Here is a 19,053-nt window from a genome sequence, read left to right as displayed (position 1 = left end):
CTGCTCGATCGTGTTCTTTGTGGCTTGCGCTTTGCCTGGTGCCGCGTCAGCAGCCAGGGAAACAAGCGGTCTCATGTCACTGAGTTCGGAATCCTGGGCCTGCTTTATAAGGACAACTGCGCCCCTGAGGGGAGGGGACTAGGGCTCGGCGCGGGAGGAGAAACCGGCAAAGCCCGCGGAGCCAGGGCAAAGGAGAGGAGGGTCCTGGGCAGACCTGGGGCTGGGTGTGGAGGAGGGTCGGGCCCAGCCGCACAGGGCAAGGGTGGGCACCTGGCAGGGGAGGGCTGAGTACGGAGGTTGGAGGGCGAGGGCCAGGGTCCAGGTGCCAGAGGGCCGGGGGTCGGGCAGAAGGCATGGCTGGGCACCTGGCGGCGAAGGGCCGGGCAGCTGAAGTGAGGGGCGGGGGGCAGAGGGTGAGGGCAGCCACCTGGGACGAACACCGGGCGCGGGGGGGGGGGGGGGGGGGTCGGGGGGGGGGCCGGGGGGGGGGGGGGGGGGGGGGGGGGGGGGAGGTCGAGGGTCAGTGGGCAAAGGTGGGCTTCTGGGAGCTGGGCAGAGAGGGCAGGCACCTGCGGGCGAGGGAGGGCCGGGTGGCCGAGGGTGAGGGTCGGGCAGGGCAGGACTGGGGACGGGGACGGGGGGCGGGGGGTGGCGGCCGAGGGTCGGGCTCTGGGCGGCGGCGGCCGAGGACGGACAGCTGGCGGCCGAGGCAGAGGCTGGAGTCAGGGCTAGAGGGGGAGGGTCAGGTTCCGGGGTACGCGCTGCGGAGGGCCGGGGGCTGGAGAGAGGAGGTTGGGTCCAAGCGGCGGAGAGAGTAGGGGTCTGTGGTCCAGGCGAGAGTGGGCCCGGGGGCGGAGGGCAGAGGGTCAAGGTCAGGGTCCCGAGGAGGGGGAGGGTCTCGGTCCGGCGGCGGAGGGCGGGTGGGGGTGAAGGGGTGAGGCTGGCCGAGGTCCGTGGGCAGCAACGGCCTGAGTCCCACACGCGAGGTCACCCTCACGTCCCCTTGGGCAAAATGGGGCCTGAACGGGCGGGGCGGGCAGACGCGTTCAGGGTCCCAGTTACCGGAGCCGTTGGGGCCGACGATGCAGGTGAACCTCCTGAAAGGGCCGATGACCTGGCGGCCCCGCCACGACTTAAAGTTCTCCACGAGCAGCACCTCCAGGTGGCCCATGGCTGCGCCCTCCGCGCCTCAAGCGGCTTCTCCACACGCCGCGGGCAGGAAAAGCGCGGGAAGGGCTTCGCGGAGTCTCGCGAGAGGAGGGCGAGAACCCAGCGGGCGCCGCGCCGTTCCTAAGCAACCGGGGTGTTTGCGTCTCCGAGGAAACCGGCCTGCGCGCCCCGCGAGGTAGCAGAAAGCCGCACCGAGAGCTGAGGAACGCGCGCCGATCGCCGCCGAACCAGCCTCGCTTAGGCCACAGCTAGTTTTATTTGTGTCCCTTTTTCATCTCGCGCGCCTTAAAAGCCCCTTAGGGGCTCTTCGCCTCTTCTAGTCATGGCGCTGGCGCAGCCCCGGGACTTGGAGCAGTCCTTGGCTCTGGGCAGGAGGAGGCACAACGAGCTGTGCCGGCAGAAACGGATCTTCGACGCCAGGAGCAGGATCATCGGGGTGAGGTCCCCGGGCCGGGGCGGCGCGTGAGGGGAGGTGGCGAGGGAGGCGGGCGGCGGGACGGCGGAGGCGAACCCGCGCCCCGGAGCCGCTGATCCGGGCGCAGCCGCGAGCCGCGCCGCCGGTCCTGGGGAAGACTGGCTCGTGGTACCGACCGCCGAGGGCGGGAAAGGCCTTCGCAGACCCGATGCCGCTCGCTCTCACGGGCCCGAGAGGCGCCTGGAGCCCTGCAGCAGGGAGGGGCTTGCCCGCCGGGGCGGCTCCAAAGAGGCCGGAGCGCGCGGGTCTCCTTTCTCTGAGCCAGATTTTCTACGTCGTCGGGGGATCCTTCCAGTCCGTCCATCGGACAAATGCCGGTGGCCTTCCTGCTTTGTGGCAAGCCTAAGCTGGTCCCAGGAAATGGGGAACAGGGCAATCCCTGCCTGGCCTTGCAGAGTTCATGGCCCACGGGGGAGAGGAGAGGCAGGCATTGTCACATCACTATGCAGCGGCACCAGTGCTGTGAGGGAGGGGCGCTCAGGGTGTCAGGGGAGCACAGACTGGGGCCAGGAGAGGAAGTCAGAGAGGGCTTCCCAGAGGAGGTGTTGTCTAAGCTGTATTCCGAAGATATCTGTTAACTAGCACAAGGGGAGAAAGCAGCTCTGGGGACAGGCTGAAGATCCAGCTATAAGCAAAGGCATCCAGGTATGAAAAGACCTGATGTGTACCTAAGACGACCGGTTAACTGTGGAACAAGGCTGTAAAGAGGTAAGTAGGATGGTCATCGTCGGACTAAAATGATCTGGCTGTAACTCGTCTCCCCTTGTTTTCCGTTCCCAGGGAGACACAGAAGCCTGGGATCTTCAGGTTCGTGACCAGAAAATAAAAGAAGCAACTGAAAAAGCTGGACATGAAACTTTTGGTGAGCATTTCCTGAAGCCTGCCCAGCAGGTTAGGGCCGTGTACCTCTAGAATCCAGTCCTCATGTTTCAAATATGTAAAACTTGTCATTTTCACACTCCTCCTCCTCTTAAAACTTCACAGTTGCCTGTGCTCAATTAATGTGCTGATTCTCTCTCTCTTAAAAGGCAAACAGCTATTGAATTCTATGTCAGTGTAGGAAATATATTTTGAAGGTAAATGTACGTTTTTATTGGTTTTCTTTAAAAACTGGATATGAAAAACCCTAAACACACACCGGGCGGGCGGCGCACTGCACAAAAACACACTGGCACAAAAGTTCCAGACCTTCTCCTGGGGACAGCTGCTTGCACTAAATGACATGCACACCCTCTTAGCTCACACCCCTGCATCTACTCAGAGCTGGATATGAGAGCGTGCTAGCAGAGATAAAAATTTCGAATAGAATTCATTGCCCACGTCAGGTGCAACAATGCCGGCTTATTTTTTTTTAAGTACCATAAGGGTTTTTTATTTTTTAAAAAATATTTCTTCACTTATTTGACAGAGAGTAAGAGCAAGGACAGGGGGAGGGGCAGAGGGAGAGAATCTCAAGCAGACTCCGCACACATTGTGGAGCCCAACATGGGGCTCGATCTCATGACCATGAGATCATGACCTGAGCCCAAATCAAGAGACACTCAACTGAATGAGCCACCCAGGTGCCCCCATAAGGATTTTTTAAATAGAAAAAAGCAGGATGCAAAATTATATATGCCATTGGCTATCAACTAAATGTTAGAATATATTTTTAAAAATAAGCTTAGAAAAAGACAGAAGGAAAGCATACCAAAATGTAAGCAGTGGTGATGTTGGAGTGATAGAATATGAGTGAAGTTTATTTTCTTCTCTAGTTTCTGAACAGTTCACCATTTTTTGTGTTATGTTTAAAAATAATTCAAACTTACAAGAACAATAGGACAGGCACATATATACCCCCCTACCAGATTAGATGTTAATATTTTGCCAAACTGGCTTTAGATATCTTATTTTTAAGGATTCTTTTCGAGGGTGCCTGGGTGGGCTCAGTGAGTTGAGCCTCTGCCTTTGGCTCAGGTCATGATCTCAGGGTCCTGGGATCGGGCCCCACATCGGGCTCTCTGCTCAGCAGGGAGCCTGCTTCCTCCTCTCTCTCTGCCTGCCTCACTGCCTACTTGTGGTCTCTGTCTGTCAAATAAATAAATAAAATCTTAAAAAACAATTCTTTTTGAGAATTAAATGCTATATATGTATGTATGTGTATGTATAGCTATAGATAAATAAATGCTATAACTATATATAAAAAGTATAAATGTTTAAATGTATACATAAATATATATAAGCCCTACATATGTGGGTATAGCTATAGATAGATAGATAGATAGATCTCTCCCCCACCTCATCTTCCCTTTTCCTCCCTCCTCAGACAGGTACATCATTTCCATGCATGTTTCTTATAATATTGTACTATTTATGTACATATCCATGATGACATAAAATTTTTTGTGGGTGTTTTAAAATTTCACCTAAATCTTACACAAATACATTGAATGGATCCTTTGGAATTTTTTTTTATTCAACATGTTTTTAAAATTAATCAGTCATGGGGTGCCTGGGTGTCTCAGTCAGTTCAGTGACCGACCCTTGATTTTGGCTCAGGTCAAGATCTCAGGTTCCTGAGATTAGCTTCTGTTGTCGGTCTCCTCGCTTCTCAGTGTACCTTTTCTTCCTCTCCCTCTGCCCCTCCCCCTCACTTGCACAATCTGTCTCTCCCTCTCTCAAATAAATAAAATCTTAAAAAAATAATAAAAATAGGGACACCTGGGTGACTCTGTCAGTTAAGCATCTGCCTTTAGCTCAGGTCATGATCCCCAGGTTCTGGGATCGAGCCCTGAATTAGTCTCCTTGCTCGATGGGGAGCCTGCTTCTCCCTCTGCCTGCTGCTCCCCCTGCTTGTGCTCTTTCTCTCTCTCTCTGACAAATACATAAAATCTTTAAAAAATTAAAAAAAAATTAATCAGTGATCTGCATGTAGAATGTTCATTTTAATTATCTTTGGTATTTTGTTGTATGAATTAGCCACTATTTCTTTATTCATTCCCTTACTCATGGCTGATTTAGCCTTTTTCCAAACAATGCTGCAATGACCAGGCATGCATTGTGTCCCTAGTACACACGGGCGAGAGATACCTAGGAGTGGACCTGTCATTGTGTGTGCGTGTTTTCAGTTTTACGAGATGGCGACGACTTGCTTTCCAAAGTTACAAGTGTACCAAGTTGCACTCTCCCAAGCAGTGAATGAGAACTCTTGTCTCCTTACTATCCTTACTAATGTCCTTACTAATATATGCTATTATTTGCATTTTAAATATTTTGCCAATTTATCAGATGGTTCCCATCTTGTAAGGCCAGCCATCTTTTCAGAAGCCTAGTGATCATTTCGGTTTCTTTATAGTGATTTGCCTGATCCTTTACTTGGCCCACTTTTTGCTTTGATTTTTTGGTGTTTTTGTTTGTTTGTTTGTTTGCTTGTTTTGAGAGAGAGTGTGTGTGTGCAGGCGTGGAGGGGGAGGGGCAAAGGGAGGGGGAGAATCTTAAACAGGGTTCTCATGGAGAACAGATCCTAACTCCTGACTTGATCAGTCATGATCTGAGCCCAAATCAAGAGTCGGTTCCTTAAACAACTGTGCCACCCAGGCGTCCCTGTTTGGTTTTTTAAACTGATTTTTAGGTATTCTTTTTATATTCAGAATACTAATTCTTTGATGCTTGTGTTACTTTTCAAAGGCTTATATTACTTTTAGAATCACCAAAAATTATTTTTTAAAGCAGATTCAATTTTTTTTTTCTCCAAACCTTAATTTTACGGATATGTTCTATTTCTTCTAGCTGCTGAAATGAGGCACAATGACAAAATCACATGCATATTAGAAGGCCGGGAAAGGAGGGATAAGAAAAGCCTCTGTAAAGCCATCAATGAGTTCCAGCAGCGCTTCCAGAGGCCAGAAATGCGCCGTGAATTTGACCTATCAGACCCCCTAGCCCTTAGGAAAGACCTTCCAGCTAGGCAGTCGGATAACGATATCCGGAATACGGTATCAGGAATGCAGAGATTCATGGGAGAGGATTTAAACTTCCGCGAGAGGAAGAAATTCCAGGAGGAACAAAACCGAGAATGGTCCTTGCAGCAGCAGAGGGAGTGGGAGAATGCCCGCGCCCAGCACAGAAGTGCAGGTAATGCAACAAGGAGGACAAATTGCTCTGAAAACTGTCTTCAGCAGCCCAGCCCCCTGGTCTTTTCCCCAGCTTCGTTTTGTCTCTTAAGTCTTACCAATGTGCTGTGTTGACCAGTGTCAGCCGGCGTTCGAGGACTTAAATGTCTTCGGTCATATGTCAGTCATGTAGAAAAGTGGCTCTGAGCTTGGACCCCGAGCCCGGGCTCCAGCTGGGTGCTGGGGTGCCCCGCAACTCGGAGTGCCATGCGCCCTACCCTCAGCGTGCTTATAGTCTGCTGGGAAGACACCGATGCTGCTGGGGCTGATTAGGGCTGCGCTGGACTCCCTACAGGGTCTGAGCAGAGCAGCCAAGGGCGCCGTAATCGCATGCCCTCCCCAGGACCCTCCAGGCCCAGAGATCCTCTCTGGAAGAGCCTCCAAGGCCAGAAACAGCCTTTCTCCTGGAGGGCACTGTAAGTCCAGGACATCCTGCCAGCACTCCGGTGGTTTCTGCTTTACCAGAGTCTCTGTGCGTGGCTCCCAGCAGCTTCCGATCTCTGGTGACTTCTCGTGCCAGGAAGATGCGGCAACCCAGAGGAGAGTGTCACTGCTCTTGTGCACGTGCCGGCGAGGGGACAGGACAAAGAAGTGCTTTGGTGAAGACCGAATAGGAGCTGTGACAGGGAGCGAGGCCCCCACCTTGCCTGGCTGGTGGTTTCCCTGCAGGCTTCCTGGGCAGCTGGCCCTCCTCACAGCCTCACCCCCTTCTCTTCCTGCTCTGCTCTCCAGGAGCGACGTCTCCCCAGATGGCCCACCCCCACCACACTTCTGCCCTCGCCATGTCCCGAACCTGCCTGGCCTGTCCCGAACCATCACCGGGACCTCCATGCTGGGTTTTCAGACCTCTCCTTTATCCGCAGCCCGTGCCATCCCGACCGCTTCCTCCTCCTGGGAACACTCCCTTCCCACTGGCTTCCAGGACACAGCCTCCGCCCCGCACTCCTCCCCAGGCCCTTCGCTGGTTTCTCCTCTCCTTCCAAACCTCCCATGCAGTTGCTCACCAGGACCCTCTGCACCTCTCCTCTCCCAACCACACTCATCCCCTTGGTGATTATAGCTCATCCTATGGGTTTAAATCCCACCATAGGCCACCATTCCCCAAATTTACATCTCTAGCCTGGACTCTTCCCCGAATCCAGACACATACATCCAGTCACCTCCCAGCAGCTGTCTGCTCTCGGGTGTCTGATAAAGTTACCGATGTCAATACAAGACGCGTTCACCTGCCCTCCAAAGCTGACCGTCCACCTCTGTCGATGGGAACTTCACGGTTCTAGCTGGTCAGGCCCCAACCCCAAGGCATCTTGATTCCTTCCTTTCTCTCAAATGTTGCACTCACCTCCAGCAGCAAATCATCTCATATGGCAACTACCTCCCTTCACCCCTATCATGACCATTCTGGACCAAGCTATCAACACCAGTAGCCTCTAAGAGGTCTCCCTCCTTCTGCCCTTGTCCCTCTGTAATCTTTCCTCAACCCAACGAACAGAATGGCCCTGCTAAAAATTAAGCTAGATCTTTGGCTCAAAACCTTCCAATAGCTTCTCATTTCACTCAGAATAAAAGCCAGATTCATTTTAAGGACCAATAAAGTTTTCCCAGTCTGGACTGAACCCCCAACACACTGCCTTTCACTCACCCCAGCCTTGCCACGCTGGCTGCCTTGCTTAGAATGGTAAGGGCATCAGGTTCATTCTGCCTCAAGGCCTTTGTACCAACTGTTTCATCCGCCTGGAAACATTTCCCTATATACCTGCATATTCTGCCCCATATCCTTCTTCAGGTCTTTGCCGAAATGTCATCTTATCAGAGAAGTCTCCATGACCACCATTTTAAATGTCAACCCTCTACCTTCCCCCATCGCCGCACTCTTGTATCCATGTCTCCACAGCACTCATTACTGACATACTATACGGTTACGTATTTGTCGTCCCTCCCCAGGATCCCATCCCCAACTCAGCGAAGGCAGGAGATTTGTCTCTTTAATTCACTGCTCTCTCTTTAGTTCTTAGCACATAGATACCTATTGAAACATGCATTTATAGGCCTTTCAAAAAAAAAATCTCACCCACTTCCCAGGTACTCCTCTTTTCCATCTCTGACTGAGAGCTTTTGTCTCAGCCTTGGTCTTACTCCTTGAACTGACCCCTGGACATCACCCCAGGCACCTCAGAATATTCTGGAAAGTAACCATAATTTTTCTCTGGCTCTGTTCCTCCTCCACTCTCCTCCCCTCAGTGAATGACACCTCTGTCCTAGTCAAGCCACAAACCTGGGAGTCCTCCTTGAAGCACCCTTGTCTCCAGGCTGCCCTCAGCTTTTACCCCATGTTTTATCTGGAATTGTCCATTTCTCCCATCCCTGCTGTCACCACAGTGACCCAAGCCACCGCCTTTTTTCACCTGGAGGGACCACACCAAGGGCTTTCTAACTGTCCTTCATTTTCTTTCTTGTCCTTTCCAGTCTAGTCTCGACATAGTAGTCAGAGTGCTACTTTCTAAACAATGTCAAGTTGGACAACGTCACCACCACTCCCTCCATCCCACCTTAAAACCATCCGGTGGCTTCCCATTGCATATGGAACAAAGTGCAAAATCCTCTGTAGCCTACAAGGCCCTGCATGCTGGGCTCCTGCTCAGCATCCCCCAACCCCACCCCGTGTCACCTTATGGCTCCTACCTCACGCGCTCCATTCCGGCCTCTTGGCTACCTTTCCCTTCTGGATCCTGGCAAATCCCATCAGACCCTTTGCACCTGCTCTCCGCCCTTTCCCTCCTTTGTACTAATGCAATGTGCTCTCATAGGTATATTTTGGGGTTCACTTGTTTATGACCTTGCTCGTCTCCTGACAGTAAGTTCCAAGAAGGTGGGAAGAGCCCTGGATGTCTCACCCACCACTGTGCACTCCGCGCCCGGCAAAGCACACAGTCCGTGTGTGCTCCTGGGCCAACCGAGCACATAAACCGGCATGTGGGGCAGCCGAAGCTCAAGGGGAGCAGAGGCCACTAACTCGCCACTAGAGTTGGGTCTTTGTTTTTGGTGATAATGAGGACACCATGGGCCACCAACACCATGTGAAGAAACTTGTGATCAGCGACTTCTTAAAAAGATGTAACCAGCGTGCAGTGGAGGAGTTGTCCCACCTCCCCGAAGAGGGCTGGAGGCTCAGAAAGGCCGGGTCATAGTTCAGGTTCACAGAGCTAGAAAGCGTCTGGGCGGGGATGGCAGCCTGCTCCTGTCTGACACTACATCTTTAGTCCTACTGTGATTGCATGGCTATCTCCCCCACCTCCAACACCCCTCCTCCGGGGAGCCCCCTTGGGTGCCCCGGCAGAGCTCCCTTGCCCATTGTGAGGGTGATGGACCACAGCCGACATCAGGGATCCCTGGTAGGAGCGCTAACACCCCGTGCCTGCACCCAAGAGCTTTACCTGAATCCCCTGCTCTGTGCATAAGCGCAGGAGAAGAGACGCTCTGCTCTGCACGCCTGGGAAGGAACCGGGCTGCGCATCAAGGTTTGGCCACATTTTGCTTCCTTTGCAGAGGATCTCTGCTTGAAGACAAGGCTGCAGTTTGATGAAACAGCCAAGCATTTGCAGAATCTGGAAAGCGCCACCAGAAAGGCAGTTTGCGCAGCCGTGAAAGAATTCAACAAGAGCCAGGTATGTCCCAGGCTCCGACTGGGGGCTGAGGACACGCCCAGAGCACCCTGGGGAGTTTCCCTCCAGGAGGTGAGGGTGGGCCTTTGTTACACGGGCGTTGTGGTGTCAGCGTCGGGGACAGGGCCCGGAACCCAGCTGTGCGGGCACAAGACCAGGCTCCTGTTTGCCGCCTGGGAAAAGCCACCCAAGTCTCAGTCTTGTCATCTGTAGAGCGGGGGTAACGATGACACCCACCTGTGTCAGGTCAGAGTGGGCTAACTCATGCTGGGGTGGGTGGGAAACACTTCCCAAATCTCAGTCAGGGGGAGTCTGGTAGCTCGGTTGATTGAGTGTCCAGGTTTTGGTTTTGGCTCAGGTCATGACCTCAGGGTCCTGGAATCGAGCTCCACATGGGGCTCCCTGCTCAGCGGGGAGCCTGCTTGAAATTCTCTCTCCCTCTGCTTCCTGCTTATGCCCGTGCGCGCGCTCTCTAAAATAAATAAATAAATCTTTAAAAAAAAAAGTCACTACTGTTGTGAATCACTCTGTCTGGGTGACCGGCCACTGGGAGGAGTGCAGAGCCCTGCCCCGAGGTGAGTGAAGCCGAGACAATGGGAGATGGCGGCCTAACCCGGGAGGCAGCTCCCTGCTTTGGCAAATCAGTGCAAACACCTGCGGTTCTCACACTCAAAAGCAACAGGTGGGGAGTCCCTTAGCCTAGACTACACACCCACTGGCATCCAGGCACCCGGGGTCCATCCAGGCACACGGTCCCCTGCATCCGTGCCTGAGGAGTCTCCGCCCCCGCCTGTCCCACATGCACTTTAGCAAACGCTTCTTCCATCAAGGGCTTGCAGGGAGATGTGCCCACCTGTACCTCAATCCCCACGGGGTCACTCAAGGCATCTTCTTTATTGTCTTCCTCTACGCAGGCCACCGAGTCACTGGAAAGGAAAATCCGAGAGAAGAAACAGGAACAAGAAGACAGCCTGGCTGAGATCTCCAACCTGCTGCGTGGAGACCTGCTCTCGGAGAACCCGCAGCAGGCAGCCAGCTCCTTCGGGCCACACCGCGTGGTCCCCGACCGCTGGAAGGGCATGACCCAGGAGCAGCTGGAGCAGATCCGCCTGGTCCAGAAGCAGCAAGTCCAGGAGAAGCTGGTGCGCGCCCCCCTCCCCTTCTCACAGAGCCCGCAGACATAGCCCTGGGCCCCCGGCTGCCTTCCTCCAGCATCTAGTCATAGCTGCTGCTCTACTTGTCCCTAGAAGAACCCTTTGAGGAGTTTATGTTCTGGGTGGGTGGGCGGAGACGACAGCCAAATAACCCCACACATGGGCAATGTGCTTGGGAAGTAAGGCTGAGCCAAGGGAATGGAGGATGCAAATATCTGGGGAGGGACCACCAGGCAGGGCGAGATTCAAGGGCAAAGGCCTTGAGGCAGGACCAGCTTGACCTGTTCAGGGAAGAGTGAGGAGCCAGGTGGCTGGAGTGGAGTGAGGACAGGTGCAGGAGGAGGTCTGGGTGGTGGAAGGTCAAGGCCTTGGCAGTCCACAGGGAAGACTTGCCTTTTTCTGTGACTGTGATGGGAAGCTCTGGAGGGTTTTGAGCAGAGGAGTGACATGCTCTGACTTACACTTAGCAGGCTCTCTCCCGCAGCAATGTTGAAGAAGGACTGGATTGGGGTGGGGGAGGAGAGAGATCATTGGGGAGGATATTGCAGTGGTCAAGGTGATGGTGCTGGCTGGGGCCAGGGCACTGGCAGCAAGGGTGCTGAGAAGTGGTTGGATTCTGGATTTATTCTGAACGTGGAGCGAACAGGATTGGCTGAAGGGTTGGGTGTGGCATATGAGACCCAGAGGAGGAAGGATCACTTAGAAGGCCTGAGCAGTGAGAAGGATGGAATTGGCATTTACTGAGATAGGATGATGATGGGAGGAGCAGGGTGGCAGGTGGAGTCAAAGTCACAAGTCACAAGTGCAACTTTGGATATGTTATATGTGCAATGATTAGGTTATCTGTATCTGTCAGGATTCTGTGCCTGATCGTGGCAGAAAACCCTAACATCATCTTAAATAAAATAGAACTTATCTCTTGCATGTAGACAAAATCCTTAGGAAGATAATCCAGGACTGGTATGGCAGCCCCATGGTCACTGACTAATGTTTTGCCATCCTTGGCAACTGACTCCCACCTCCTAGTACAAGATGGCTGCTTGAGCTCCAGCCATCACATGCATATCCCATCTAGCAGGAAGAAGGAGTGAGGAAGAACACTCTAAGGACACTTCTCAAAATTTCAGGGGACACTTCCACTCAAATTCCCTTAGATAACACTTAGTCACAGGGTTGCCCCAAATTGTAAAGAAGACCAGGAAAGGTGGAGTTTATTCTAGGCAGTAAGGTGCTGGCAGTTGTTTTACTAAGGAGGGAAGAAAAATGGCTACAGGGAGGCAAGTACTACTGTCTGCCACAACCTCCAAGAAAAGCCAGCAGCTGGAGTTCAGAACAAGGTCCCAGCTGGCAAAGGCATAGAGATGTGGCCACATAGATAGCATTTAAAGCAGTGAACCCGGCTAAGGCCACGCAGGGAGTGAGTGAAGACAGAGAGAAGGGATCCAAGGAGTCATGGGACAGGCCACACCCCTACCATGGTTTATGAAGAGTGAAGGGGCTGGAGAAGGGGAAGTCAGAGAGGAAGGAGGAGCCCAGCAAGGGGAGCCCTTGGATCAGACACTGCCACTAGGCTGCTGTGGCTGAATGCCATCCCCGGGTGCCAGTCCCTGGAGCCTCTATCTGGAGCATCCTTGGAGGAGGGGTGTGGGTGACCGAAGGTCACAGGCAGGAAGGAAGCGGAGACCACAGGTGCAGACACTTTCAAAGTGTTTTGCCCTTAAGGGTGCAGGGAGAGGGGGTGGTAGCTGGTGCGGACACCAGAGAAAGAAAGGGTCAAGAGAAAGTTGTTTGGTTTTTCAGATTATAGAAATAACAACATACTTGTCATTCCATGAGGATGATGCAGTAGAGAGAGGGAAATTGACACTAGCAGGAACTTGCTGGAACCTGTGTCCTGGGTGGCAGGAGCACAAGGCTGTGGGAGCACTAGCTGAGGCTTGGGGTGGGTGGGAGTCCAGGCCAACCATCCTTGACTGTGGGGGCAGGGCAGCTTGTGGAGACCCTCTTTCCTGGGGAACAGGAAGGGAGGTCAGCCGTGGAGGCTGAGGGGGTCCAGTTGGGGATTTGAGGACAGAGAACCAAGTGCTAACGGTCCTTTAGGAAGGCTGGAACGGAACGGCCTCTGGTAAGAGGGCAGGATGGCCAGGCAGAGTCAGGGCCCCCGGAGGCTGGAGGTCATGAACTTGAAGCGTCCCCAGTGAGTGCAGTCAGTGCTGTTCCTGGCCACGGCCCGCTGTACGGGGACCAAGCTCCAGGGCCTGCCCGCCAAGTCTGACTAAGCGAGAGTTTCAAGGGCACTGAGGGCGTCTGCCAGGGGATGTCAGCCACGGACACTGGGCTGAGCAAGGAGGGACATGAAGACACAAAGAGCGCCAGGGCGGTGGAAAGTGTGTGGTCCATGGGTGGGAGGGCCTGGCGTGGGGTGAGGTGCGGAGTGACTGTTGCAATCAGGGAACCGGAGAGAGGGCAGAAGAGGCAGGCCAGAGTGGTGGGGATCAGGACACTTGGGGTGGGGACAGTAGGGAGGCTGGCATTCTTGGTAATGACGAGGGGGGGAGCAGAAGTCCTCAGAGTGGGGTCTCTGGACCAGCAGCATCGGCATGGCCTGGGAACTTGGGAGAAATGCAGATTCTCAGGCCCCACCCCAGACCTCCTGGAGCAGGGGCCAGAGTGTGTGGCTGAGAAAGCCCCCCAGGGGTTCTGATGCCCGTTGAAGTCCAAGGGTCAATGGTAGGCTGTGCCCGGGGTGACAACGGATAGGTCAGCACCTGGTCTTTAGGAGGGGGGATGGCTGAGAAGCCAGGGAAAGGCAAGTTCTCCCGCCTGCAGGATGGGCGGGGCAGCAGACGACCACCGGTGGTGGGGTGACAGGTGCCATGTCAGGCGAGTACAGAAGGAGGGACAGCAACTGGCTCAGGGAATGAGGAGCAGGTGGGACGGCTCCCCTGCCTGCTCTCCTCCAGGCCCAGAAGGTCAAGTGCGTGGGAGAGGCAGCGGGGATGTGTGAGCAAGAGTGGGGCGGCCAGGCTGAGGCAGGGGAGCCGCCCAACGTGGGAAGAGCCCTGAGGCTGGCATTGGATTCGGGAGTATCGGTCCCCCTAGCAAGGCCCTGCTCTGTCCTCCACTCCTGCGATTCCGCCCGGCTGTCTGGCAGGGAAGGTCGACCATCTGTCCCGAGAGCAGCATTTTTATCTGATTTTCAATTTTGTGGGAAATTAAGACAGAGAAACACAAAGGAGGAAAACGCCTACAACAGGTCTCAGCACTCATGAATACTCCCCTTCCCCCACCTTGTAGCCCCTCCCCAGGGCCTCCTCCCCCGCCCACCCCGTCCCCTCTTCCACGGAGGGAGCCGGTTTGGAAAACTGAGATCATGCACAGGGCGGTTAGGTTGCCTGTCTCCGAGTCCGAGGCAGGTACGTCACCATGGCCTCCTGTGTTCTTCCCGAAAGCATCTTGTGTTGTGCCTCAGGGCAACTGCGAGCAGCCTCATTTTACAGGAAGGGAAACGGAGGTATAGACAGGTAAAATGACTCGTCCTGTAGGTGACAAAACAGGCATCAGCCTCGGCTCAGTCCCTGGGTGGGGGACCGGGGCCTCTGCCAGCCTGGTGGCCTGTGGACCCGGGACTGCGGGGCCACTGGACACTCCAGCCCTGTTCACTGGGTGGCTGGGAGCCCTGCCCTAAAACCTGTGGACAGGAGGACACGTGCTTGTCCCCAGACCCAGCCCCCACTCGCTTTTGCTGCTTTTCGCTCAGGACGGCTGATAAAACTACTCAGGGTTCGGGGAGTGACCCCTTCCCTCTGCATTAATCCAGTTTCCCCTCCTAAGGCTCAGTGGTTTTTGTAGGGGATCTGGAAGGCCATGGGGAGTGAGCTGAGATGCAGAAATTCACCCCCAAGATCATGAGACCATTGTCGGGTGGGGCGTCCCTTCGGTGTGTTCCAGAAGTGACCAGGTGATCCCAGTGCTTGAAAGCACGTCCCACTAGTAGTGTCCCGGGTGGGAGGCCCTGCGTTCGGAACCCTGTCCTGGCAGCTGCTGTCGGGACCATCTCTGCTGTCCCTGCAGGCCTCAGAGGGCCGCCTGACACCTTCCAAGTGTGGGAAGCCGCTGGGCCACCTGCAGCGGTGGCAGGTGGGGTGGTCTGCTCTGATTTCCTGCACGATGTTGCTCACCCACCTGCTGCCCTGAGCCTCAGTTTCCCCAGCTGTGAAGGGAGAGGGCAAGAGTCTCCTAGATGACTCCCTGGATCTCTTCTGGGTCTGGGGACGGGTGGTGGTGAGTCACCTCTCCTCCCTCCAGAGGCTTCAGGAGGAAGAGCGGCAGCGGGACGTGGACTGGGACCGTCGGAGGGTACAGATGGCGCGTGCCGCTCTGCTCTCAGAGCGCCAGCAGCAGCGCCAACGGCGCGACCTACGCAGGGCTCTGGACTATAGCAACCTCAGCCTGGCCAAGGAGCAGCGCGTGCGGTGAGGGCCGGGGCGAAGGGGCCGGGGGAGGGGAGGCTGGGTTGGAGGGGGCAGGTGCGGCACCGGAGCGGAGATCCGGCTGAGTGGTGGGGAGGGTCGTGGTGGGGAGGGTCGGGGCCGGCTGTGCGGGTCCACCCTCCCCCGAGGCTTTCCCGCCCAGAGGCCCAGCGCCGGGGCTGCGGATACCCCGGGAGGCCCCGCAGCAGCAGCGGCTGGGGCAGCACGGGCTCCTGGTATAGAATTCAAACAGGAAGGGGAGAAGGTATGAGAGTCACAGGCCAGAAATTAAGTGCTTAGAAACCCCTGGTCCCCACACGACCAGGTGACCCACCCTGGGAGGTGCTCATGGAGACACTAGCGACCCCCAGTGGCTCAGACGTGGGGGCTGGTGATGGAGAACATAGAGGGCACTTGGAGCCCCAGGGTTGGGCACTGGGTGGGCCTGGGGGAGTCAGAAGGCTTTTCCCAGGAGACTATGTGGCTCAGACATGGTGGGAGGACGGTGGCAGCTGCCCAGTGCATCGGGGGCCTCCCAGGCTGCCAAGGGCGAGCTGGAGCGTCTCTGTCACACTGACAGACCCCAAAAGTCATTCTGAGTTTCGCCTACAGAAAATGCCAAATGCGGATCCATAGGTGAACTTGTTAAAAAACACATTATTTACTTACCTGTCTTGTTCATCAAGTTTTGGGCTTGAACTTGGCAGAGACCCACTGGTACGTTCTGCAATCAGGTGTCAGTTTCCCGGTGGACCCACCGTTGGCCAGTCACAGCTACTGGGGGCCCCAAAGGAGCGCTAGAGATGATCTGAGGGGGGTCAGATGGGATGAACAAATATATATATATATATGTATATATATATGTATATATATACATATATATATATATATTCAAAAAGTAGAATATTTAGGAAACCAGGCATTTGCTGATTGTTTTTTCTCCTTGTTTCATTATTAGGAAAAAATATATGGAGGAAGTCTGTACAAATCAACCTACTAAAGATTATTTCACGCAATTTAATACAAGAAGTCGGTAATAGGAGAGACACCCTTTATGCCTAAAATGCAGTAGCTGTGAAGAGTCACATTTTTTAAACATGTTTTGCTTAATAACAAAGAAATCCACTCCGTGTTTCAGAAGTCCCCTCTCACTTTTGTCCCGCGGACAAACACACACGGAAGCCCCCTCCCTTGTACGCGCACGAGGAGCGTTAGTTTCCATCCAGCCCCGCGGGAGAGTGCTCCTGGGGTGGCCGTGGGTGCCGTGGGCTCACGGATGGAGCAGACATGGGCCCGCAAAGGAGCATCCCAGAGAGAGTGGCGTTTGAGGGGCCCGTGTCTGCCTGAGCCCCAGGTCCAGCTGCTGTAAACGTTAGCACAAGCGCTCAGTATGTGCAAGGTGTTTAGAACGATCCGACCCTCACCTGCTTTTTTTTATGATTCACCTGCTTCCAGAGAGGAGCCTGAGACACAGATACGTTAAGTGACTTGCCCAAGGTCATGCTGATGGGCAGCGACGGGCCTGGGGTTGAGCCCCAGGAGTCCGGCTCTCAAAGGCCTCGCTCTCCTGGCTCTGGTAGCAGGGCCCCAGAGCAAGAGTGGCTTCAGCAAAGCCATTTACCTCCTGCTCCTGGAGACGTCCAAGCCGAGCTGCCCTGCCGTCTCCCATCTCGTGGTCCAGAGACGCTTCTCTGGGGCCCACCACCCTGTCACTGGGCCGTCAGGGAGGAGAGAAGGGGAACAGAGGGGGCCATGCATGCTCCTTGCCCTCAAGGACGAGCTGCAGAAAGGGGACGTTTCACCTCCACTCACCCCCTGTTGGCCAGAAACCGGTCATGTAACCATGTCGAGCTGCCCAGGAGGCTGGGACACTGAGCTGGCTAACCGTGTGACCGGGCAGGGCTTCTAGAATGGTGTAAAGAGTGGAAGAAGAGTTGTTGGGGGACAACTAGCCATCTGCCCCGGACTTGAAGGGTGACTTGGAACTTGCCAGAGGGGAGGTGAAGGGAGGCCTTGTATACTGGGCAGGGGAACTGTGTCTAGCCGTAATGGGGTCTCTAGCTCCCAGGCCCAGCATGAGTGGATCCTACCGACTTCCTCTTCCTTCTCCATGTAGGTTTCTTGGGGGGAGGGGGCATGTGCGCCCGGTGACATGGGGCAGCTCTTGGCGGCGCTTCACCGTTAGCCGAGATAGAGCGAGGTACACCGATAGCAGCTGACGCTGTGCTCATCCCCCCTCTTGTCTAAAGGCGACTTGTCCCGCCGGGTCTCCAAGCCCTTCAGCGGCGGATGCGCACTGAGCCTGAGCGTTGGCTGGGTCCCCGGGGCAGGATCCTCTAGCCGGGCACGCGCACAGCCACGTTATCTGCGGAGCGCAGCTCGCAGACAGACTGGGGGGCGCACGGGGCGAAGCGGAAGGGGAGAATCCCGTGGACTTGAACCAGGAGAGCTCCTGAGGCGTCTAGGGAGCGTGCTTCCGAGGGCTCCAGCAGCCGGCGCGGCTGGCAGAAAGAGGCCGACTTTGAAGACACAAGTCACCGTCTCCGGGCGATCCAGGCTCACATGGGCTCCCAGAGTGGCGAAGCATTAGAGCGAATGGCCCCACGGGGACGAAGCTCAAGCCCAGAGTTAGCCTGGTCATGCTGCCACCCTGGGGGAGGCGGGGCGGGGGCGGGGCCGCTGCGGGTGCTGCCGCGGAAATACGAGATGCCATCTTACGCCAGGGAGTGGGGAACACGCAAGTCCATTTATTGGGCCTAATGGATGCCGATCTCACTAGCGGCTCGTGGGGATGGGCTTGTTCACAAGTCCGTGGAGCCGAGGTGTTCGCCTCCTCGGCAGGCAAAGGAATGACGGGTCTGCGGGCTCAGCTCGCCCCTCGGACGTCCCCGTTAGGCAGCGGGGCAGTTCCACCAGACCCACGCTGACTGTGCTTCCCCCGCAGGGGGAGGAGACCTGCAGATCCATCCAAATCCCATGCACCCCCTGTGACTCACCCGTCGCCTCCACGGGGGGCCACCCGAATGGAGCGAGTACTCCCGAGTGATTGACGTGACGGTACTCCCGCTCTGGAGGCGCAGGCTGGGCTGTGTTCCTTCCCTGGGGCTGCCATACCCAAGTACCGCAGACTGGGGGGCATAAGCGGCCGACATCTACTTCGTCACAGTCTGGACGCCAGAGACCAAGGTGCTGGCAGGGTTGGTTCCCTCGGAGGGCTCCGCAGCTTCCCAGCGTTCACCCGCACTGGTGACTTTTAGGATTCCTTGGCTTGTTCATGGACCTATGCCTTTGTCTCTATATGACTCTCTCTGGACGAGCCTTTGTCCAAATTCGCCTTTTATAAGGAAACCGGCCATACTGGATTAAGGCCCTCCCCAGTGACCCTGTCTTAACTAATTACATCTACATCACCGTATTTCCAAATAAGGTCATGTCTGAGGTACTGGAGGTCAGGACTCCAGCATGTCATTCTGGGGGGGACACAATTCAACCCATAACGGGCGGAATGCAGCGGGCACCTGGTCCCATTACCTCCCAGAACAATCCCATTAAGGACATTGGTGGCCAGGCAGAGCAAGCCACACCACGAGGAGGGCACTGATGACAGGGGAGACCGCCCAGCCGGCGGCAGATGAAGTGGGACACACGAAGGTAAAGTAGATCCTGGCAAAGGATGGCAGGGTGGGGGCCACATGGGCTGGGGGCCACAGGCTGAAGGGAGATAGCGTTCGGAGGCCGCTGCCGCCGTCAATAATGCATTTATATGCCTGGAACCCCCCGGGCCCAGAGTGGAGAGACATGCTCTAACTCCGAATTTTGCATCATTATAAACGAATGTTCCAAGAGAAAGGGCTGGCTTGGAAACTGGGCACGTGCACGCCCTCTGCTGGTGATCAGAAGCACAGCACATCCCGCTGGTTCTCAGGTACACACACACACACACACACGCACGCACGCACGCACGCTCGC

General features: G+C 55.3%; 2 protein-coding genes across 3 annotated transcripts in view; one reads left to right on the top strand and one right to left on the bottom strand.

The window, feature by feature from the left end:
• LOC111157682 (structural maintenance of chromosomes 1B) overlaps positions 1–1,171 on the bottom strand; it is a 72,548-nt gene extending 71,377 nt beyond the window's left edge. For both annotated transcript variants that reach the window (XM_022519303.1, XM_022519304.1), the window contains exon 1: positions 1,063–1,171. In XM_022519303.1, the coding sequence (XP_022375011.1) occupies positions 1,063–1,171 (109 nt within the window). The remainder of the gene's footprint in view (positions 1–1,062) is intronic.
• A 321-nt stretch (positions 1,172–1,492) lies between these two features.
• LOC111157664 (RIB43A domain with coiled-coils 2) lies at positions 1,493–16,177 on the top strand. The gene is made up of 7 exons (XM_022519280.1): positions 1,493–1,606; positions 2,426–2,507; positions 5,414–5,758; positions 9,343–9,461; positions 10,373–10,600; positions 14,921–15,087; positions 16,043–16,177. The coding sequence occupies exons 1-7, from the start codon at positions 1,493–1,495 to the stop codon at positions 16,119–16,121; spliced, it is 1,134 nt and encodes a 377-aa protein (XP_022374988.1). The 3' UTR covers positions 16,122–16,177.
• Positions 16,178–19,053: the final 2,876 nt, after the last annotated feature.

This window comes from Enhydra lutris, unplaced genomic scaffold (assembly GCF_002288905.1).
Source record: "Enhydra lutris kenyoni isolate GAN:26980312 unplaced genomic scaffold, ASM228890v2 scaffoldscaffold55, whole genome shotgun sequence".
NCBI classification, from domain to species: Eukaryota; Metazoa; Chordata; class Mammalia; order Carnivora; family Mustelidae; genus Enhydra; species Enhydra lutris.
The sequence above is the reverse complement of the archived record's forward strand: the minus strand, read 5'-3'. Positions and strand labels throughout refer to the sequence as shown.